Source organism: Pelodiscus sinensis, chromosome 17 (genome assembly GCF_049634645.1).
Source record: "Pelodiscus sinensis isolate JC-2024 chromosome 17, ASM4963464v1, whole genome shotgun sequence".
Lineage (NCBI taxonomy): Eukaryota > Metazoa > Chordata > Testudines > Trionychidae > Pelodiscus > Pelodiscus sinensis.
The window spans coordinates 31,889,052-31,909,661 of record NC_134727.1 but is presented as its reverse complement, the minus strand read 5'-3'; the positions used below and the strand labels follow the sequence as shown (position 1 = coordinate 31,909,661).

Here is a 20,610-nt window from a genome sequence, read left to right as displayed (position 1 = left end):
TGGCGGGCCCGGGCGCTCTGCAGGCAGGGACTACTCCAACTGAGCTTGACTACTGGGACTACTTCAGCCTGTGGTGTTTGTGTGGGGAGGCGCTTAAGCCCAGTGGTGGGCACGGTGCTGCTCCATCTCCCCCTCCTGTTAATTGGTTAACTGGTTAAATAATACCTTTAACCAATTAAATGGGATTTTACATCCCTGACCCTTACAGCAAATCCTCATGGAAACTATATACTTAACAGAGCAAACAACTTGAAGACCAATAATAGAAATGAAGACACCTATGTGTAATTACTGCTGAAGGATTGCTAAAGTGGAATTCATTTTCTTTGACTACCTGTCACTCCATTGCAGCTTTGCACTTCAAAGTTAAAAAAAAACCCACACCACCCACAGCCCAATTTAAAAACTTCACACTGCTCAAAGAGGGAGCTGCAGATCATTCTGAAACAAGTGTGTATGGGGAGAGAGAATTGTTACTTTAAATAGACTTTTTTTAAAAGTTATTTAAAAGATACCTGTGGATGTGTCAGCTATTCAGTGTTAATGGATGACACTGAGTTTATTTCGTGGAGACTGCCATCTTCCCATGAAGCAAGTTGAAATTTAGTGGGCGTTTGGCTTTTTTCATTTATATGTGACTAGGGATGTTGATTATTGTTTAAAAGTTAACTGGTTAAACGCTAGGTTTAACTGGTTAACCTTCGAGTAGGCCCCCACCTTGTATGCTGTGGATGAGGGAGTGCCTTCCAGCCAGGCTGGGCTGAGCCTAGAGTACCATGGGCGGGGGGCTGCTCCATCCCAGCTGGGCAATTGGTTAACTGGTTATCCATAAGCATCACCCAATAAAGGTGTTTTATTGTGACTGACTTGAGTGCTTAGCCTGCCAAAATTCAAGTGCCCTGGGGACCCTACCAGTGCCGCTCTCTTGATTTCTGTGTTTGGCTAGAGCCTGTACATTACTCAGTTGACTGTACAAGGTGACAGCTGCCCTCAAGCACCTGCTTTTCAGACTGCATCATTGCACGCTCCTTGGCACTGCTTTTTCTCCGCTCCTGCCACTATTTTGAAGTCTGCAGTTGTGAAGTAATACTGTCAGACAGCCCGTGATATGGTTCCCTGGAACAGCAGTGATTTAATTCCCATTTATCTAGTAATCCCTTATTGAAAGTCTAGATTTAAACTCCTAGGGGGGTAGTGAGACCTTTAACCTCTTTGTATTCAGAAGATGAATCCCAAAGCAAACTGAAAATTTATTTGCATGAAATACTTTTTAGATGCTAGTATCCTAGAGAGGTACTAAGCTGAATTCCTTTCTGGTAGACCGAAGTGGATGGTTTCCAAAACCTGCCTTGTATCTTGCTCTCATAAAAGCTCTCTATCACAAGCATCCCATCAAAGCTAGTTCAATATGAAACACACCGTCTCTTGTATGTTTCTGCTTGTCTTTCCTGCATGTTTCCAGTTGTAATCTTCAGTGTTTTGGGAGTTGGTTTATTAGGTCTGAGAAAATGCAAGGGATATACCTAGTTCGTTAGGAGGCTGTATGTTTTTTGTTTGATATGGGTTTTCTAAAACAAAAGTGCAATATGCCACATTGAAGATAAAGTGGAATGTACCACTGACAGTTGGATTTATAGCCTGATCTTTTTTCTTAGTGTATCACCTTCTGTGAACACTCTTATTCTGCATTTAGATGCTTAAATAAAGCTCATGTATTTTTTTTATAATACCAGGGTGGATTAATTTAAATAAAAGTGATTTAAATAATTGGTTTAAATCATGATTTAAATCACTAGGAAAAAAAATCATTGATTTAAATGAAGTTGCTCACTGGTACTTCACATTTCTTAAACAATGATGTAAATCTGATCACTAAAACATGTTAATTTACAGCTCATTACAGCATTTTACATCATCTAAAGTGGGTATATTTTGTATAACTTTGTAGCTAACTTGATTTTTATTAATTTAGGAAATACTATATAATACAGTAAGAACTAAATTACATATACAAACACAACAGTACTTTATTAAATTAAATCTTAAATGCAGCATTCTGTTGAGTTGCTGGTTGATAGTTATCCTTATGCTTTTTTAAATTTTCACATTTTATTAACTTTAACAGACATGTCCTTGGAACACTAAACGTACAATGTCCTTAAAATGACTACAGTGAGCTCTCCTCTTCCCCACTCTATCATTTTGATTCTCAGACTGAAACAAGAATGTAAGTTTTTTCCTGCTCTTTCAACTCCCAGTCTATTTCTTAGATGTGTGAATACAGGCAGTCCCCGAGTTACGCGGATCCGACTTCTGTCGGATCCGCAGTTACAAACGGGGTTTGCTGCCCGTCTCCCTGGTCTGCTGGAGATCAGCAGACCAGGGAGACGGGAAGCAAAGCCTCTGAGGACGCTGGCAGCGGGACATCCGCGTCACGTCTGGGCTGTCCGCTGCCCGCGTGCTCCGCGGCTTTGCTCCCCGTCTCCCTGGTCTGGGGAGACGGGGAGCAAAGCCGCGGAGCACGTGGGCAGCGGACAGCCCAGATGCGCCGTGGCTGTCCTGCTGCTGGCGTGCTCCGCAGCTTTGCTCCGCTTTGCTCCCCGTCTCCCTGGTCTGCTGGTCTCCAGCAGACCAGGGAGACGCGGAGCAAAGCCGCGGAGGACCCGGGCGGCAGGACCGCGGTGCGTCTCGGTCCCCCGCCCGCGTCTCCCTAGTCTTCCTGTAGTCAGCCGTTGGTCAGTTTCAGCAGCGGCTGAATCTGGACGCCAGTTCCGACTTACATACAGATTCAACTTAAGAACAAACCTACAGTCCGTATCTTGTACGTAACCTGGGGACTGCCTGTAATACCAAACAATTACCGTGTTCTCTCTGTGTGTGCAGAGGAGGCTACTGCTGTGAAAAGTTGGCTTTGTCACTGAAGGAACTCTGTTCCAAGATGCCTGGCTAATGATTCCCACCAATTCAAGGGAGTGGCTTTGTTCAAAGCATCAGTAAACATTTACAGATTATATGGTTTTGCTCCAGCCTGAAATTTATTTTGACTGGCATAATTGAGGAGTGATTTTGAGAGGTCCATGCCATGGCAGCATCACTATCTTCAGAAGTTAGGCATCTACCTTTATATCCAGAGTTAAAAATGTCCACAAGAAAAAAAGGCGGAGTTTAGTATTTGATCCATTTGCTTCTTTACTACCTGTAGTTTAACTTTCTGGTGAGGTATTTTTTCTCAGTGTTTCTTAAAGTGCCTTCCAAATTTCAACAGCATCAGCAATTTCTCTGAAGTTTAAGGCTATGAATAATAGTTTTCCATATACTGTGCATATTCTTACGTTCCTCTTTAATCCAACGTTCGTTACTTTGGATGAGATACCTCCATCTATTTAATCACAATTTTCTCCACAAATCTTATGAGACTAGGGCAGTTTTTAATACATTTATCAAAACAACCACAGAATACCATCAGATACTTTGAGGGAGAATGAGTTTGGATCCTCAGCTTCACTGAAGAGAGCAGGAAGCAAAATGGTTGTTACAGAAGTATTTTGTGACTTGAACAACATTTTCTTTTGCTACTGGAGATGACCTACTTAATTCTTAGGCTAAAAGGGGCATTAAATGGGCACTGTAGCCATATTATTAAGGAGCATCCTTTCATTTCTTCTTCCAAATATCTTCTCGTCTTTGCCATGTTTGCAGTGTTGTCTGACACAAAACTGCGCAGGTGACAGTTGAATTTTTGTTCACGGTTTATTACAGTGTTAACTGCCGCCACTTTTAAATATTGTGTTGTAGCCATTTCCCAGTGTATCTATTGTTTTTGGAAGATAGGCATCCCATCTTCTGTTGTCACCCAGGCACACACTACTGGATTGTTGTGTACATTGCTCCACCCGTCAAGCTGGCAAATTTCCCTTCTGTATTTCTTATACACTGTATCTGGAAACCTTCCACCACAGTCTTTTCTACCAGGTGAAATGCAGCCTGGTAGTAAGGATTCAACCACGTCAGTGAAGGTGTTTATTGTTACCAATGTGAAAAGGATAGTAATAGAGATGTAGCCATGTTAGTCTCGTCTTGCTGAAATAAAAGACAGGACTATGCAGTACTTAAAGACTACCAGGATGGTTTATTAGGTGATGCGCTTTCGTGGGCCAGACGATCTGAGGAAGTGGGTCTGGCTCACGAAAGCTCATCACCTAATAAACCATCCTGGTAGTCTTTAAAGTGCTGCATAGTCCTGTCTTGTTTCAATGTGAAAAGGAGAATTTGTGGCATAAATGAACCTAGTACTCTTTTCATCTATGGTGTCTTGTTTGTATTTGCTTGTCCTTCCTACTGGAGGAATGAAATCTTTTCCTTGCTACTAACACTTTGTTGTCTGAAATATGTTTAATTACAGCATAGCTGCCAAAAGTACTAATAGTTGACTCAACTAATAGTTGACTTACGCTTAAATGGGATCCTGAAACAAAAAATACTTTTGAATAGTCATTTTTCTTAGTTCTTCTCATTCTATTGTTCAGTTAATCGTTTACATTTTTTCAGCAAAGGTGCAGATCCGATTCCAAATTACCAAAAGAGCAAAGACTGTGCTTAGAATGTGCTTAATTTTGGAATAAGCTCCATTGAACTCACTGGCATTTCTGTTTTTTAAGAAAATAAGTATAGAATAGGGTTTCCTTGGAAAAGCTGAATTATGCTGAAGTAAAATAGGGAATAGATTTATGGCATCATCATTATGGTACGTGGCCATGATGTTTCAAAATAGGCATGTATTATGTAATATAAGAAAATGACTCTGGTAACTGGCAGTTCTAGATTTCACTTACTGCAGCTTTCTGTATTGTATACTTGGGTGATAGATTTTAAACCTAGTTAACTAATTAAATGAGCCATAAGGATTAGCGAAGATAAACTTCTTTTTTTCTAGCAACATCCAACGTAACAAACAGCTTGGGCATTTACTTGTCAAATCACTCTTATATTAACCGGCATAAAGAGAAGAAAGATGCATTGCATGGAGAATTACTGCATAGTCAATTATTTAAGTTACTAACCAGTTGATCCACTCAGTCATATCCACGTCTACATCCACATCATTTTTCTCCCAGTAAGAAGTTTTCCTTATGATGTTTGATTCTTGCAGAGCCTCTCTGCATCTTCTTGCACTGCTTACACTTGACACATTTTCCTTTTTTCTCCAGGGAACAAATTTTTTAAAATATTCCCAGATAGGGTCTCTCTTACGTCCAGAAGCCATGACAGTTTTTCTGTGACAAAAGAGTGTGGGGAATATAGGAAGCTATGTGTATTCTGAATAATGTCTTCCAATTTTCTTCCCAGTCCACTCCACTGTTCCTTTCTATGCTGTCTCCATCCTTTCCTATATATTGTGTCTCTGTCTTTAAGACAATATCTTAACTACCTTCTCTGCATGTGTGGCCCACGTCCACCATCACATAAGCACAGAACAAAAACTATCCTATCTAGCCTGTGTCTTCCTTTGCACATGCTGCTGCTTAGTTTGCTGAGAAACAGAAATTGAAAGACAAGAACTTTCAGGAAGCAAGATCTAGTAGTTAGGCTGGACAGACTAGAGCCGTTAATTCGTTTTTGAGACTTTAAGTTTAGGTACAGTATGTTAGTGCTGAGATTTAATTGCAACTTATTTTTAAATGAGAAATTTAGTATTTTATTGACCTAAAAATCCAATTGAAATAAAAAATCTGTTTTTTTTATTGTAAAAAAATCATTGGTTTTTATCCACCCTGAATAATATTGAGCAATCAGTTAATTAATCCTTAAAGGAGAGAGCTGCGAGGGAGGTAAAACTGGGCACAGATTTGTGAAAAACCTACCCAAGGCCACACATTGAGTGAGTGGCAAAACCAGGGCTAGAATTTAGAAGTTTTTGGCTTCCCAACTCCCATGCTGACTTGTGCATTAAACTTGGTCACCTAGGTGACTAGCAGACTCCCATGAATGAGTGCACTTTGTGGTGATGCTCGTGAGGATCCTTTTGTGCCTATTTAAACCTGAAAAATACGCTTCATTGTTCACATATGGTAGCCTCAAATCTTCTCTCTCTGCCAGGCCTGCTGTGGCATGTGGGTGAGGAAGGAACTCTCTCCCTTTCCATCCCATCTCCCTCCAAAGGCTGTGGAGAAACTAAAGCTGTGGCATCCCCTTCTGCTGTGGGAAATATGGGTGTTCGATTAAGCTGTTAGGCTCTTTTGTCCCTTTCCCAGGCCATTCTGTGGTGTGAGATGGAGGCAGTCTGAATTATGGGGTTCAGGACCTTATGTACAGCCTCCCAAATCCTTCCTTTTGTGGAAAAGAAAGTGTCCAGTTCTATTCCACGCTGGGATCTCTGCAGATGGGGATGGAAGCAGGATATGCTCCATAAACCAGTGTTGATAGGGGCTGGGTGTCTCCTTGTGCTTCAGCCTTCCACTAGGACTTGCTCGCTGTCCGATCTTGCTAGATGATTCAGGTAACTTGCTTGTGATGTAGGAACTCTGCTCATTTTTTTTCCCCAAGTGTATTTACGGGGGACCCTTTGCATGGCCAGATGTTCTGAAACCGTGTTGTCTTCTCTGGTGTTTTCCAGCAAGCGGCTCCTCTGTGACGTGGTGATAGTTGCTGAAGCTGTTGAGATGGAAGCCCATCGCGTTGTCCTAGCAGCCTGCAGCCCCTATTTTTGTGCAATGTTTACAGGTACTTTTCTGTTTCCAGTCAAAGTGCAGCAGTTGTGTGTGCCCTGCAGGTTCTAAGACTTGCATAGTCATGTCTCTTCCTTGGTGTGGGCTCGGCTTTTTGAGAAGAAAAGTAGTGAAGTCCAGCACATTCATCTGCATAATAAACTATGAACATCTCTAGACTAAATCCCCCTCTGGCCAGGGGACCATGTCTTGTGCAGGTTTGAGGACACCAAAATCACTTGATAGAAGTTGGAAGCCACTGTATGTGTCCCTTAAGTGAGAGCTCTGCAGTGTACTTGAGCCACTATGTGGGACACCAATGGAATTGTAGGTGGGTTGCCAGAAAGCTTTCGAAGTGAGATGTTTGACTTTTCTAACCCAGAATTTTTAAAGTATGTTATGTTTTGTTTTTTTTATATCCGGCATACTAGGGATGTAAGAGTGTCAATGACTAACGGTTTAACCGATAAGTGGATGCTTATTGGTTAATGGTGTTGGTTAGATTCAACCTCCGCAGCAGTGAAACCTCCTTCCCAAGAGCCAGGTCGGCAGGGGCTGGCGGGCTCTGATCATAGCTGACCTTATTACATGATTTTTAACACCCCTCATTTATACAGTGCCATTGATTTGCATGGTACCTCACATAAGAACCGCCATACTGGGTCAGACCAAAGGTCCATGTAGCTCGGTATCCTGTCTGCTGACAGTGACCAATACCAGATGCCCCGGGAGAGGGAACGCAACCGGTAAACCTCATGTGATCCCTCCTCTGTCATCCACATTACACATTCTCCTCACAAAAGTCTGTCTCGGAGCTCTCAGTCCAAAAGCCTTGTCCTACAAACACTTGAACACAAGGAATGGAGATGTTCCAGAGTGTTTGGCGATACTGGTTTAATTCTGCTCCTGCTGAAGCAAATGGTAGAAGGTTCCAATGGCAGTAGTTAGACCAAGGCTTTGGAATCTCTACCTGGGGTTAACGTTACTCATGTTAACAAAACTGCCTGGGTGCTTCACCATTGCCACGATTAGGTCTTTTGTCAAGAGGAAAGGAGGAATTCTCTTAGGCCTGGGATGGAATCTACGCTAGCTCAGCTGGTCAACAGATGCACTGCACCATCCTCTCTGCAGGAGTGTGTTGACTGGTACGTGATGTTTACCAGAAAGGTGTTTTTTTTTTCTTTGCAAAGCTGACAAATCCAAGCTAGTAAGGATCTGTCTAGAGTTTTTAGAGAGCTGAGATGGTATCCTGGGATCGGATGTTAGTGGTGATGATAATGCCTTTGCACGTAAGGAACAAGGCAGGAAAGAGTGCACCACTCAGAGGTTTGCACTGAGTGCTGCCAGGGAGCGTTTGCTACTGTTTGTAGTAGTTGTTACACCAGCTCATGAGACCAGAGCTGTGGAGAAGTGTAGAGGTCATGTCTGTCTGAAAACAGCCACCATGATTAAATGGCATTAATAAGGTCTTAGTGCTGTTCCTGCACAGGAATTCACGAAAGGGGGTAGTAGTGCTCAGATCTGAAAGTTAAACAGTAACCATCTAACCACAATTGTGTGACTTCGTTGTAAACTACCTTTTGGCTATAGTTATACCTATTACTACTCTTGCTTGGATTGTAAAACAAGCTGAGCATTAGGTTAGTATCAGGCCTCTCCTTGGTTCAGTTTAGGGCTGGCCGTTCCCATATTCAAGTTATTCTGGATTTCCCTGCTGCAAGGTCAGAGGTATTTTTCTGTACCTCAGTGTGGTTTCACTCTGTGGAGAGTGACCCTTTACAATAATAAGCCGAATAGTCTTCATTTTCTCTGGGCTGCTGCTCAGGAATGAAACTTGACAGCATTGGGGAAACAAAGTTTCTGTATTTATTCACAGGATGTGTGTACAGCTGCCGAGGGGGCCAGTGGTAAAGGGGGTAGCTCCCTGGGGCCTGGCGATTTTAAAAGTATCCGGGGCTCTGGGCCCTTTAAATCTCTGCCAGAGACTCTCACGGCATGGTCTGGGTGGTGCTGAGGTAGGTGTCCAGGCCACACCGCGGGCTGGCTGCATAAGGCTCTTCCCTCTCCCTGACATTGGCAAAGCCTGTCAGCAGCTCTGAGCATGACAGCAGAAGTACCGAGCTGTTTGAGTTCATACCAGAGTAAATTCCATTTGACTATGTCCCTGAGGAAGGTTCTCATTGGGAGAACCGGTAGCAAAGAAGCCCCATGACAAGTAGGAACCATACAGACCCAAAACTCGTTCTCCTAGGTGGTATCCTTCCTTGGCTTTTTCAGCAACTCTCAATTACCTAGACCTGTGCGGGATTTGAACCAATGACCTTGAGACTGAGTTCCTATGCCAATGCCTTCAGGCAGCTGATCTCATCTAGTTATATATTGTTTAAAATCAGGTCTTTGAAGCTCTGGAATAGGCAGGCACGTGTCCCACTGAAGTTCACGAGACTTGCTCCTCCTAACTCCAGAACTGAATTTGGAGCAGCGTTCCTATGCTGATCGCTTTCCCTTCATTGCTTTTTAAAAGCACTTCCCATGGAGGGTTTTGATGGTTGGGTTTTGTTCTGCAAGAATGGCAATTGTTGTTTACTACATTTTGAAATAAATCAAAACCAGGTCACTCCAATAATGGCCACAAAACCTGCAGACACGTAGCTGGAATGTTTCAGACCATTAATGCAGAACAATTGTTTGTCTTTGGGTTTTGGAAGCACAGAAGCAGTCAGGACCAATCCAGGCTAGCTTGAATAGATCTTTGGTTTAACAGGGGTGGGGAACCTTATTTGGATTGTGGGTCGCTGACCCACTGAAAAATGAGTTGGGGCCACACACAAGTGAGAAGGGGGGGGGAAACCCCTCACTGATGTAGCTCCTGACTGAGGAGGAGAGAGACACTCCACATTCCCCTCATACACCAGAACTTAAAGGGCCTGGGCTATTAGATTTTTATGCTTCCGCCCCATGGGCGATGGTGGAGGGGCTGGAGCATCAGCAAAGGCTCCCCAGTGCTGGGAGGGAGCCGTGGGCTTTGGGGTCCAAATCCAGGCAAGCCGGGGCTACATCTGGCTCCCCAGTGCTGGCTTTCCCTTGCTGAGTTCTCCAATCTTGGGCTTGTAGTTTGATACTTTAAACAGCACTCAAGTCTCCGTCTCCAGCACCGCTCCGCCGGTGATTATGGCGGAAAAAATGGCAGCCTGGTCCCCTGTCGCAGCAGCAGCCACCTCCACAGCATCTCCCCAGTATTCCCATGCCACACAGCAGCCCCCTGTCCAGCCTTCTCCAGGGTTCAGACTTCCCAGCTATCCTAGGTTGCGGCCACGGAGGCCGGATGTGCCGCTGCTCCAGCCATGCAGTTCCCCAGAGGCACCATGGTCATGTGGTTCCCTGGCCAGTCCTGGAGGCCAGAGGCTCTGCGGCCACGTGGTTCCGGGCTGGCCCCGGATGCCAGAGGAGCTGCTGCTTCAGCGCCAGTGCTGCTGCCTCCCACTGCCGCCCGGTGTGGGGAAGGCCGAGGGCTCCTGCAACAGCATGGGTTCTCACGCTGCATGCCGCTCAAAATCGGCTCATGTGCCACTTACAGCATGCATGCCGTAGGTTGCCGATCTCTGCGCTAGAGCTATGAACCAGATGGCCTCTATGTAGAGGACAAGAAATAACGGCACAGAGTGGCCTGCAGTTCTCTGTGACTAAGGCACTATTAAATTGGGAGAGAACTGACTAGCCCCCTGAGTTCATGCAAGCTAGAAAGGGCCAGGACACTGCAGGAAATAGGACGGACAATATGTATGGAGGGGATATGCCAGAGGTGCATATGAAGTGCTTGCATATAGGACGGGGTGGGCAGTAAAACAGTGGCAGTTCACCATCGTTAGCTCCGGGTGGGCTGCCGTTGCTATGTTCTACCCACTGGATCATGCTGCCTTTGACTACTGAGGAGACTGGGCAGCTATTAGTTCTCCTATGTCGGGGTGGGCAAATACCAGCCCACGCATCAGACCCAGTCTGCCAGGAGTGGCCCCTGGCAGGCCCCCACACTGCTGTATTTACCTGCACCACTGCAGGTACGGGCAGTCACAGCTCCCATTGGCGGGGAGCAGCGATCCGTGGGGGCTGTCATCCCTTGTGCCTGCAGAAGTGCAGGTAAATACAGCAGTGTGGGGGCCTGCCAGGGGCCACTCCTGGCAGACTGGGTCTGATGCGTGGGCTGGTATTTGCCCACCCTGACATAGGAGAACTAATAGCTGCCCAGTCTCCTCAGTAGTCAAAGGCAGCATGATCCAGTGGGTAGAACAGAGGACTGGGAATCAGGAACACGACCCAAGTCTCTTGCTTTAACACTGGCCTGTTGCGTGACCATAGGCAAGTCACTTCCTATCTCAGTTTCCCCTTTCATCATTTGTCTGCCTTGTCTATTTAGATTCTTTGGAGTGTGGACTGGCTAATGTGCACGGTGCCTTGCGCCGTGGGGCCCTGCTATCACTTGTCGACCTTACGTAGAGTGCTAATACAGATAATAACAGTGCTTTGAATTAAGACATGGAGTGAGTCTCAAGGCTTGAGTCTGGTTTGTCAAAGGCCTTTTAGGTTTTTGAAAGAGTGTACTGGATGAGTAGAATTGCTTCATCCAGTCATTCCAACACCTCCAAAGATGCTGTAGGAGATGCTATATTTGTACTGAGTTATGCATGCTTGGGTTTGGATGGAAGCATTTATCACCCACTCCTATTATCCTGCGAACTACCACTCCTGTTCCCTTTCATCTCACTCAGAGTGTTGTTTTCAGATGCTTACTGGCTGCAGAGAAAAGAAGGCTTGTGAAAAGTGCTGCCTTCTGACCAGTGGCTCAGGTTGGAGTGACCTTCTGGAGTGTGGGGGTAGATTGTTATCACTTCTGTTCTACTTGGCTCGGTTATAGAGCTGAGCATAACAATCTAGAGCTCTAGCAGAATGGAAGAGTCGCATGATGGTTCGCAGCTTGTGGGTGGGCGTGCGAGCCCACGCAGAATTTATTTCTGTTGGCTGTGTCAAATGAGTGCCGCACAGGGAGATGATGTTATCAGAGCCATGTCTTTGAGCTATTCATATATTGATCTCCGCATATGAGCATATGTGCCTCCGACTATGTCCTCTGCCCGTCTTTTTTTTCATTAAGTGTATCATTGTCTGTGCTGAGTTTCTTGCTTACTCTGAGGCACTGGTAAAAGGTATTACTCCAGCACTTGGGAGACTTTTATGGGACCAGTTTGTATTCTTTGTTTAGGACCCCTCTTTCCACCTGCTTTGAATAACATTAGGACTTGGAAATAGGACAGACAATAATGTGTAGGGTGTGGATACGCAGGACTTGATTTAACTTCACAGATATGTGTCTTTTGCTTGCAAGTGTGTCAGGTTATTATATGGGAACTTTTATTATTGTGTGTTTTTAAATTCATTCAGTTAATCGCAAACACTGTATCATATGTATTTCTTCCAAAACTTTATTGGTTTTACTGAGAGACCAGATTCTGCTCATCTTATACATTGTGTAGTTCATGTCACTTGTGTAAATAAGGCCACTAGATGTGGTCCCCAAGGTCAGAACTTGGTTACCTTTCTCTGTCTGTCGGATCCATGCTATGTATGTGGAATGCTGTCATGTCAAAGATGACTTGAATATTTCCTTTATGTAGGGGCAGACTGTACCTGTTTTTTTCAGAGGTTGAGTGTAGAACTTTTGCTTCTGTTGTCTTACTTCCGCTGCTGGCAGTTTTTTTTTCTTCCCTGGCTTCTGAAGACACTGTTTGTAAAATCTGGGGGTGTGATGTCAGCTTCTGTAATTGATCATTAGAAGAGGCCTCCAGCATCCTTTTTTGTAGCACCCACAGTATTTTGTTACTGAAACATATTCCTAATCAATGTGCCTGTATGTGTGGGCATGCTCAACCATTTCTAGTCAAGCTCAAAGTCAGCTGCATTGGGATGTGCATGCATAGGCTGTTGAGCAGACAGTTTTGGTTTACTGCCAGTGGAGTCTCTTGCTGTTGCATTTAAAAAAATACTAGCAAAGGAATGGGTGATTTCTATAGACTCCAGAGATTTTCATATCTTCCCAGTTTGTGGGAAGAGGCACTCCTGAGATTCACCCATAACTTACTACTTTTACTGCCTATTGAAGGACAGTCTCACTTTCTGGGCTTAGTCCAATGTGAAAGCAGCTAATCACGTCCTTTGTTTTGTCAGAGACATTCGAGCTTGGGTGAATCTCATGATGTTCTCAACAGCCAAGCACTCAGCTCACATGGAATTTGGTCTGCGCCAGGCCAATCTCTTCAGTCTGCAGAACTGGGCGGGAAGCCTCTAGAAAAGAGTCTGCAGAAAGCCACCCCATTCTGGACATGCAGTTCTCGGGGTACCTTTCCCCCATGGCGATTGTTGAGCTGCGAAACTGTGCATGCGGACCTTGAGTAATGAAGAGTCTCTCTAGTTGCCTCATGATGACCCTTTCTGATGTCTATTGGGGCTAATGGATTTCTGCCACTCATTCTGGACCAGCAGGGATGGTGACTGCTTTGTCTATGCTTCAGAAGCAGTACTTTGAACTGAAAGTGTGGCCATGGCACGAACGCTGGGTGAGAGCTCTCCCAGCACTCTATGTAACCCACCTCTGCAAGGGGAGTAGCTGTTAGCACTGGGCTAATGGCTCCTAGGCTGTAGCCTGGTTTACACTTGGAGGAGGGGTGTTTTTTCACACCCCGAGCCAGAAAGTGACAACACTTTAAAGTGGCAGTGTTCACTTGGCCTGTCTGCAGGGATTTCAATATGGTGGTGTGTGGGGTTGTTTTTTGTTTTTTTTAAATTATGGGTGGTGGGAGGGTTTCCACTGGGTACATGGAAAATTGAGGTGGAGGGAAGGAGAAAAGCAAACATTGACTGCCCATTTGAACTGAATTTCAGGAGACATGACTGAAAGTAAAGCAAAGAAGATTGAAATAAAAGATGTTGATGGGCAAACACTAAGTAAGCTGATTGATTACATCTACACAGCCGAAATAGAGGTCACGGAAGAGAACGTGCAGGTAAGCAGGTCACGGAAGAGATCTCCTGAAAACAGAAGGGAAAAACCTTCGTGGCTTAAATCGCAGACGGAGGAGCCGTCCGTGTAAGTGATGCCTGCAGGCTACACAAAACGAAGGGCAGTGTGTGATGTGTGATACTTTTCTTTTCTGTATAGTTTTGAGGCAGGAGCTGCTTTTGTTGCACAATAAGTCGTTATAATTGCTCTTTATTTCCTGTTCCTATTTTAAGGCTAGAGACACAAGATGGGGGGGGGGAGGTAATATCTTTTACTGGACCAACATCTGCTGGGGAGAAAGACAAGCACATGAACTCAAAAGCTGGTTGGTCCAGTAAAAGATATTACCGCCCCCACCTTATTTCTCTAATATCTTGGGATTGTCAGTGATACAGTATCACTGCATGTAATAAGACTAGGCCTTTACCTTCTAAGAAGCCTTGCTAACTTGTTGGACTTGTCTGTGAAAGCTCAGAATACACTAAAACAAGCAGCTAGCAGGATGATGGTTTTTAAGGGGCCAAAAAACAATTCCTATGATGGTGAGTTCAAATTGGAAGTTATGCGGGTTGTGTGAAGCTTCGAGTAGAATGCAAATTTAGAGTTAAAATTAGAGCATGTATGGACACTTTCTGTTCTTCCTTCCTTTGCGTGCTTCTTAGACTTGAGGCTCTTTGGGGGAAGGTCTGAGTCTCCCCTCTCACTGGTATAAATCAGGTGCATCCTGAAAGGACTTGTGCCAATGTAAATCTAGTGTGACGTGCAATCAGATTTGGGCTCCTTTACGCCAGTCTGTAAAGCACTTAGTACTCTAGAGTTGCTGTCCAGATAATACGGAATACTGGTAAGCTGAGATGGGAGAGGAGAGAGTTGTTTCATGTGGAACTTCTAATACAAATTAAGAACTTAGTAAATTCAATTTTGGTTATAAAGTCCTGTTTTTGGGAGCTATAAGTAAAGAGAAGAGAGGTTGTTAGGAGAGGTGGTTGCATGAAGTGGGGAATAGATAGGTGACTGTTAAGAATAGAACAGAAGTTACTGAATACAAAGAAAGCAAATATTTTGCACCGGGGGAAGAGTCATGGAAAGGGTACAGTAAACTAGTATATTCTGTAGGTAAAGTATGGTGCTCTTGCCGGGGGAAGGAAAGATGGTGGTATTTTTGCTCTTGTTCTGTGTCTGCATGAAAGATATTGAAGGTGCCTCATGCTTACATTTATATTTATGGCAGGAAAAACAGCTGGTGGGTGATGCATTATTAAATTTCAAAAGGGATGTTGGGCTCTGATAGGTTTGAGTTCAGTTGCCGTGGCTACTTGTTTGAAAATGGTAGACTTGCGCATTGCTGTAAGCAGTCTAATGTAGCTGCTCTAAGCCAATGGGGGTGAGCTCGCCCTTTGGTTTAACTGCTCCCACCCCTGTTAGGTCAACTTTCCCACTGACACAGTGCTGTGCATACTAGCACTTACATCAGTGTAACACTTGTCATTGGAAGGGGTAGTTTATTCACACTCCTGAACAACATAAACTATACTGAGATAAGCTGTAATGTAGGTATAGCCTTAATGCCAATGATTTTCCTTTTATGAATAATTTTGAAATTGGACAAGGCATCTGCAATGCATCGCCGCATGATGTAGTGAAAAATGGGCACGAGAGAGAGCTCTAGGAAATACTACAGTGTGTGTTTTAAATGGCCTTTATTTGAAAACGCAGAAGCTGCAGGAAGCACTTTACGAAGCTGGTTTCAGGTGATAAGGTTCTTGGTGCAAATGAGATGCCCGCTAGCATTGTTCAATCCTTTAGGACTTGGGAGACCAGGATTCTAGTGTTTGTTCTGCCTCTGACTTCCTGCCTGATCTTGGGCAAATCACCTAGCTGCTGCGCCTTCGTTCCTCATCTGTAAAATGGAGAAAATAACAGGGTCGTTACAATATCAATATGTTAACGATTGTGAGGCACTCATACACCACATTAATAATGCAGTGTGTAAAAGCCTTGGATAACTCCCAAATAATGTGTATTGGGAAACGTGCAGTTTCTTGACTTTCTGGGAGCTTGCATCTTATGGGAAGGGATATGGCTTATGCATTGCCAAGACTAGTCCTGATGTTTACCATAAGACAGACAGACCAGTTCAGATTGTATGTCTCTCTTCTATCCAAATGATGGCTTTCAGGAACTGAGCAGAGCCTTGTGTCTTAATAGCCTTCACTCCGTATTGGAACACATAATTGAAGTAAGGACCAATCTATCCTTTTTCAAATATATGCAGTCAACTAGTTCAAACCCATGTGTACAAGGGCCTAGATAAGTCCAACAGGCATTGAGAGGTTTGCATGAACCAAATTAAAATAAATTCCCCAAACAGCGTCACTTCCACACGACTTGTTTGAACATCATGTGCCCCCCCACCCAAAAACCCAGAATTGAGTTAATACATGAAACTGCATTAACTTAAAGTGAAACAGATTAGAACCAAAGATGGAATGGATGTTTTAGTTGGTTTCATTATGCAAGTTGAGTGATACTGTCATGCAAATATTATAGAATTTAATATAATTTTATGTTGAAACCAGTAGGATAGCAATTACTCTTAAACACTCCTAGCAATGCATAGAGAATGAGCTCTTTTCAATGGTGCCTTTTTTTAACCATTCTACAGAACATAGCATTTCTGTTTCTCCTATAGGGTTCCCTACCACTGCTATAAAAAGATCATTCTTTGTCATATTCTTTATCTCTGTCTTTCTCTTCACATAGTTTTCCAAAGAAGTTCAAACAGCATTAATGATGAAGAATGAGTCTGTTAATGTCTCAGGTGTATCTGCTAAAAACAAGTGAGGATTTTTTTTAATGCTGATTCTCTTCATCCCATACATCACAGTCCCAATATTCCTTGTCCCCAGCCATGCCTCTCAAGCGAATAATTTTCAAATGTAGTATTATCTTGACTTGTCTTTTTTTGCTAGCAGAGTTCACTCCCATGCACTCTCTGTTAGGTCTGACATACTGCTGGCTTTAATTTCTTTTTCACTCACCGGGTACCTTGGGAATACTGGTATTCTCATCTCATTGATTTTGTCCTTCTGGTTGGCTGGCTGTGGATTTTTAAAGGGATTTTTAATTTAGCTGTGACTTTTCATATTTCCTAAACCTGAGAGGGGAAGAATTGCTTGGTACAGTTGGCACCAAGTGGGGCCAAATGTTTTCATTACACACGTTCCAAGACATATAACAAAATGACATACGCTGAGCAGGGGCGGCCATGCTACTGAATCAGGTAAATAAATGAAAGCACAGAATTTTTTCAGAGAGGAAAAATGAAATGAGAGTGCAGTTGAAATTAGAAATCATGTTACTATTAAGGCAATGAATATTCCAATGTATGCCCAGAGTTTGAGCAATGTGCAGCACTTACTGAAATAAGCTGTAATAGATTTTAATTACCCATTTGCTGTTACAGTCTTAAAGAACAGGAAGTGTAGCTATTTATTGTCCAGATGTTGAATGGTATGCAGAGCTGCAGTAGATCTTCTGACCTGGAATAGAGAGCATTCATGGGGTAAAGTTCCATTTTCCAGGGCACATCTTTTTTTTGTAACTATTCATCATTTAAGTACATGGGATTACCACAATAGGAAAGTCTCACCTCGAAAGGACTAAGTGTCTCTAGCATCAGTTCGGGATTTTCTGTCGTATTCATAGTAATTAGTGAGAGGGTCCATGAAATTCTGTGTCAAGAAGATCCAGATACCTTCAGAGGAAGCAGGCTGAATCTGGACCTGGTGGTGACCTGTGGGTAATAGGGGAAAGCCAGGGAGTCATGCATGTTTCTTTTTCCAAGCTCCATAGGGAGTACTTGGGTGTGAGTTTCCTTGGCTGGAGTTAAACTCCCTTTGTGCCTTGGAATCCCACCTTCAGGGAAGTGTTTTGGGGCAGTCACGAGCAATATTCTCCCTTGGAGCATGTCTGCATGGAACTGGTGGCCCTGAGATGGAGGACAGTCCTCGGGCCTCTGTGTTAAAATGGTATTTCATCTCTGGTACATCCTCTCTTAGTACACATGGTCTGGTGTAGAACGCCCATTCCAGTGGGGGGAGGAAATTCCTCTCTACCATGCAATGATCTAAGGAAATCTTTATATGCAGTCTTCCCTGCTGCCTCTTGCTGTTATGTGGTGTGGTTCGTACACGTATGCACACACACATGCCGCCACCACCCCCTGTGAGGAGGGAAAAACTGGCCCTAAGGGATTTGCAAGACCACACAGCTTCTGTAGGTCTAGTTCTGCCCATGGATGCCCCCAGACAGCACCTTTTTGGCTTCATTGGAAGTTAGGTGTTTGCCTCTGAGCAGAGTGGGTTGAGAGTATTCTAGTTACCTGGCGTGGTAGGACCCTGAAAATCTGGCTGTTACCCTGCCGGTTCTGTAGGTTTCCCAGTTAATAGAAGATTCCAAATTGTAGCTGAAATGCATGTTTCTCCAGTTGCTTTTCTTTGCTGGCGGCTCACTAAAGAGTTACAGGGAACAGAGTAAGGATGGTAAAGACTAGTCGACTATCTGATAAGCATTTGTTTATCGGATAGTCGAGTCAACTAGTTGCTTCCCCCCCTCCCTCTTTGCTGCCTCTACCAGCTAGAGGCAGCGCGGGGGAGAAAGAGGCTGTACTTTAAAGGGGCAGTGCTGCACAGCTGATCCCAGGCTCTGTGTGGCACTGCCCCCTTTGAAATGCCACGGCGTCATTTCAAAGTGGCAGTGCTGCGTGGAGCCCAGGTTCAGCTGGGGACCCCCTAGCTGACCCCAGGCTCCATTCGGCATTTCTGCAGAACCCTGAGTCAGCTGATCCCAGGTTCTATGGAAATGCTGCGAGGAGCCCAGGGTCAGCTGGGGAGTCCCGAGCTGGCTCCAGCTCTGCGCAGCATTTCAAAGTGGCAGTGCCGCATGAGCCTAGGGAAACTCCAAGAGGCTGGGGATGATCCTCCCCTTGGAAAAACTTCTGGAAATATCTCATTCCTTTTGTGACCTCCAAGGATATGTTAACCTTTGCTGGCAGCAATGCCGTGGCCATGAGGTGACTTCAAAAGACGCAGCGATATTGTTCTAATGCCTTCCTCTCCATTTGGTTATGGAATGTTAATGCAGGCCCCCCTACAGCATGTCACTGAGCAGAAATCCTTAAGAGCCGCTTAAGTACCTGCATGCATCCAAGAAATTACCACCCTAATTGAGTAAGTCATTGTCAATAAATATAATTAGGGTAAACTAGTTCCATGGGAATGTGCCGATGAAGCTGGTTCCACAATTAAACCTTCCCAATTAGGTGCAGGGTGCTGTGTTTGAAAGCTTCTCTGTGCACTCATTGCACGAGGAAGGAGTGTGCATACGCTCTTTGTAGAAAGAAAAATAAAATGTCCAAAAATCAAAGGCATGAGGGGAAATAGCTGGAAACTCTCTACTGATGTGTGGGTTGTTTTTTTTAAATTACAAATAAATGTCATCTGTAAAATGTAATTAAACCCTCCTGTAAGCTCTGCAGTATGTTGGGTCCTTTGAGGGGATATACACTTTTATCTAGTACATCTCTAGCAACGCTGGCAACTGTCATTCAAAAACAAGAAAACATTCTGGGTATATGAGAGCCATGGATGAGGCAGTGAGAGTCCTTTCTGTATTGTGTTAAGGAGGCCTCTTTAAAATCTGTTCTCTCTCTTTGCTACAGGAGATATTCTTGTCTTGCATCCATCTCTTGTGGAATACCAGAGTCGTCCTAGATATTCCTGTGCTGGAGCTGTTCTAACAGTACCCACGCTGGGTTTCTCCCCAATCTGTTAGGAAGAATTAGAGGCCAGTATTGTGTATGGGGATGGGGGAGAGGAAAGGGACTGAAAGTCATAGCCCCTAAAAATGATAGTGTGGGTGTTAGTCTCGGAACAGAATGGACTGAGCTGTTGCACCCTCACCCAGCTATTTGCCAACAGACACATGTAGCTGTTCCCAAAATTATTCCTTCCCCAACTTCAGAATGTGGGAGGGAGCAGCTGCAGTTGCTTCTCTCCATGTCTCTGGGTGTTTGTTCCTCTCCTTGTTTCTTTACATAGGGCTGTTACCCCATGTCTGTCTGGTTCGTGCCATGTGCTCTCCTATGGAAACATTTCACTCCCGGAGCTGCTGTAGTATTTCTCCATGGGGAAGGCACTGAAATGCAAGATGTACTTTTCATTCCCTGCGCCGGCTGCACATCATTTGGAGCATGGGGCAACAAACGAGGCAAATTCTCAGCCAAATCAAAAGAGGTGGAATGCAGCTTCGTCTCAGTCCCACACGCGGTTCACAGCTGCACCTCTGACAGCACGACGTTTTCTTCTGCCTGCCCCATACAGGGTCCACGTGCTTCTGGGTCTCAAATGTTCCATGATGCTTTCCAGTTAGACGCTGGAAGAAAACAGCAGCAGAACTTCAGGAATTCTATTTGGGAAGCAGCCTGCAGTCCTCTGTTGCTGTGCAGAGAGCCTTTTGTTAATGAGGATGTGTGTGGTTTGTCGGGGAGGGAGACAGACAGGCACTCTGATGTATATAATAAATGTCTGTCTCTTTCTCTGCTCTTGCCCCATTGATCCAGCAGAGAGCTATAGCTGTCCTGGTCCCCATCTCTGGCTCCTTACTGCCCCCTGTGGCCATTCTACAGTATAACTATTCCTGCTACCAGCACCCCTCCCTTTCTGTTTTATGAGAAATAATCGAATTCCAGGCACATCCTATTGTCCTGGCACAACCAAAACCTGACCTGGGTTTAATTTGAGAAGAGGAATCTGCATACCGAATTTGGTGGTCCTAGCTTTTATCTAGTTTAGG

General features: G+C 44.4%; 1 protein-coding gene across 9 annotated transcripts in view; it reads left to right on the top strand.

Moving 5' to 3' along the window:
• The window catches only part of KLHL3 (kelch like family member 3), a 114,267-nt gene that overhangs the window by 51,154 nt on the left and 42,503 nt on the right, over positions 1–20,610 (top strand). For 4 of the 9 annotated variants that reach the window (XM_075900450.1, XM_075900451.1, XM_075900449.1 and 1 more), the window contains exons 3-4: positions 6,614–6,720; positions 13,638–13,759. In XM_075900450.1, coding sequence (XP_075756565.1) covers positions 6,614–6,720; positions 13,638–13,759 — 229 coding nt within the window. Of the gene's footprint in view, positions 1–6,613; positions 6,721–12,923; positions 13,313–13,637; positions 13,760–20,610 lie in introns of those variants that run through there. The other 5 variants (XM_075900456.1, XM_075900457.1, XM_075900455.1 and 2 more) reach the window with 3 other exon arrangements.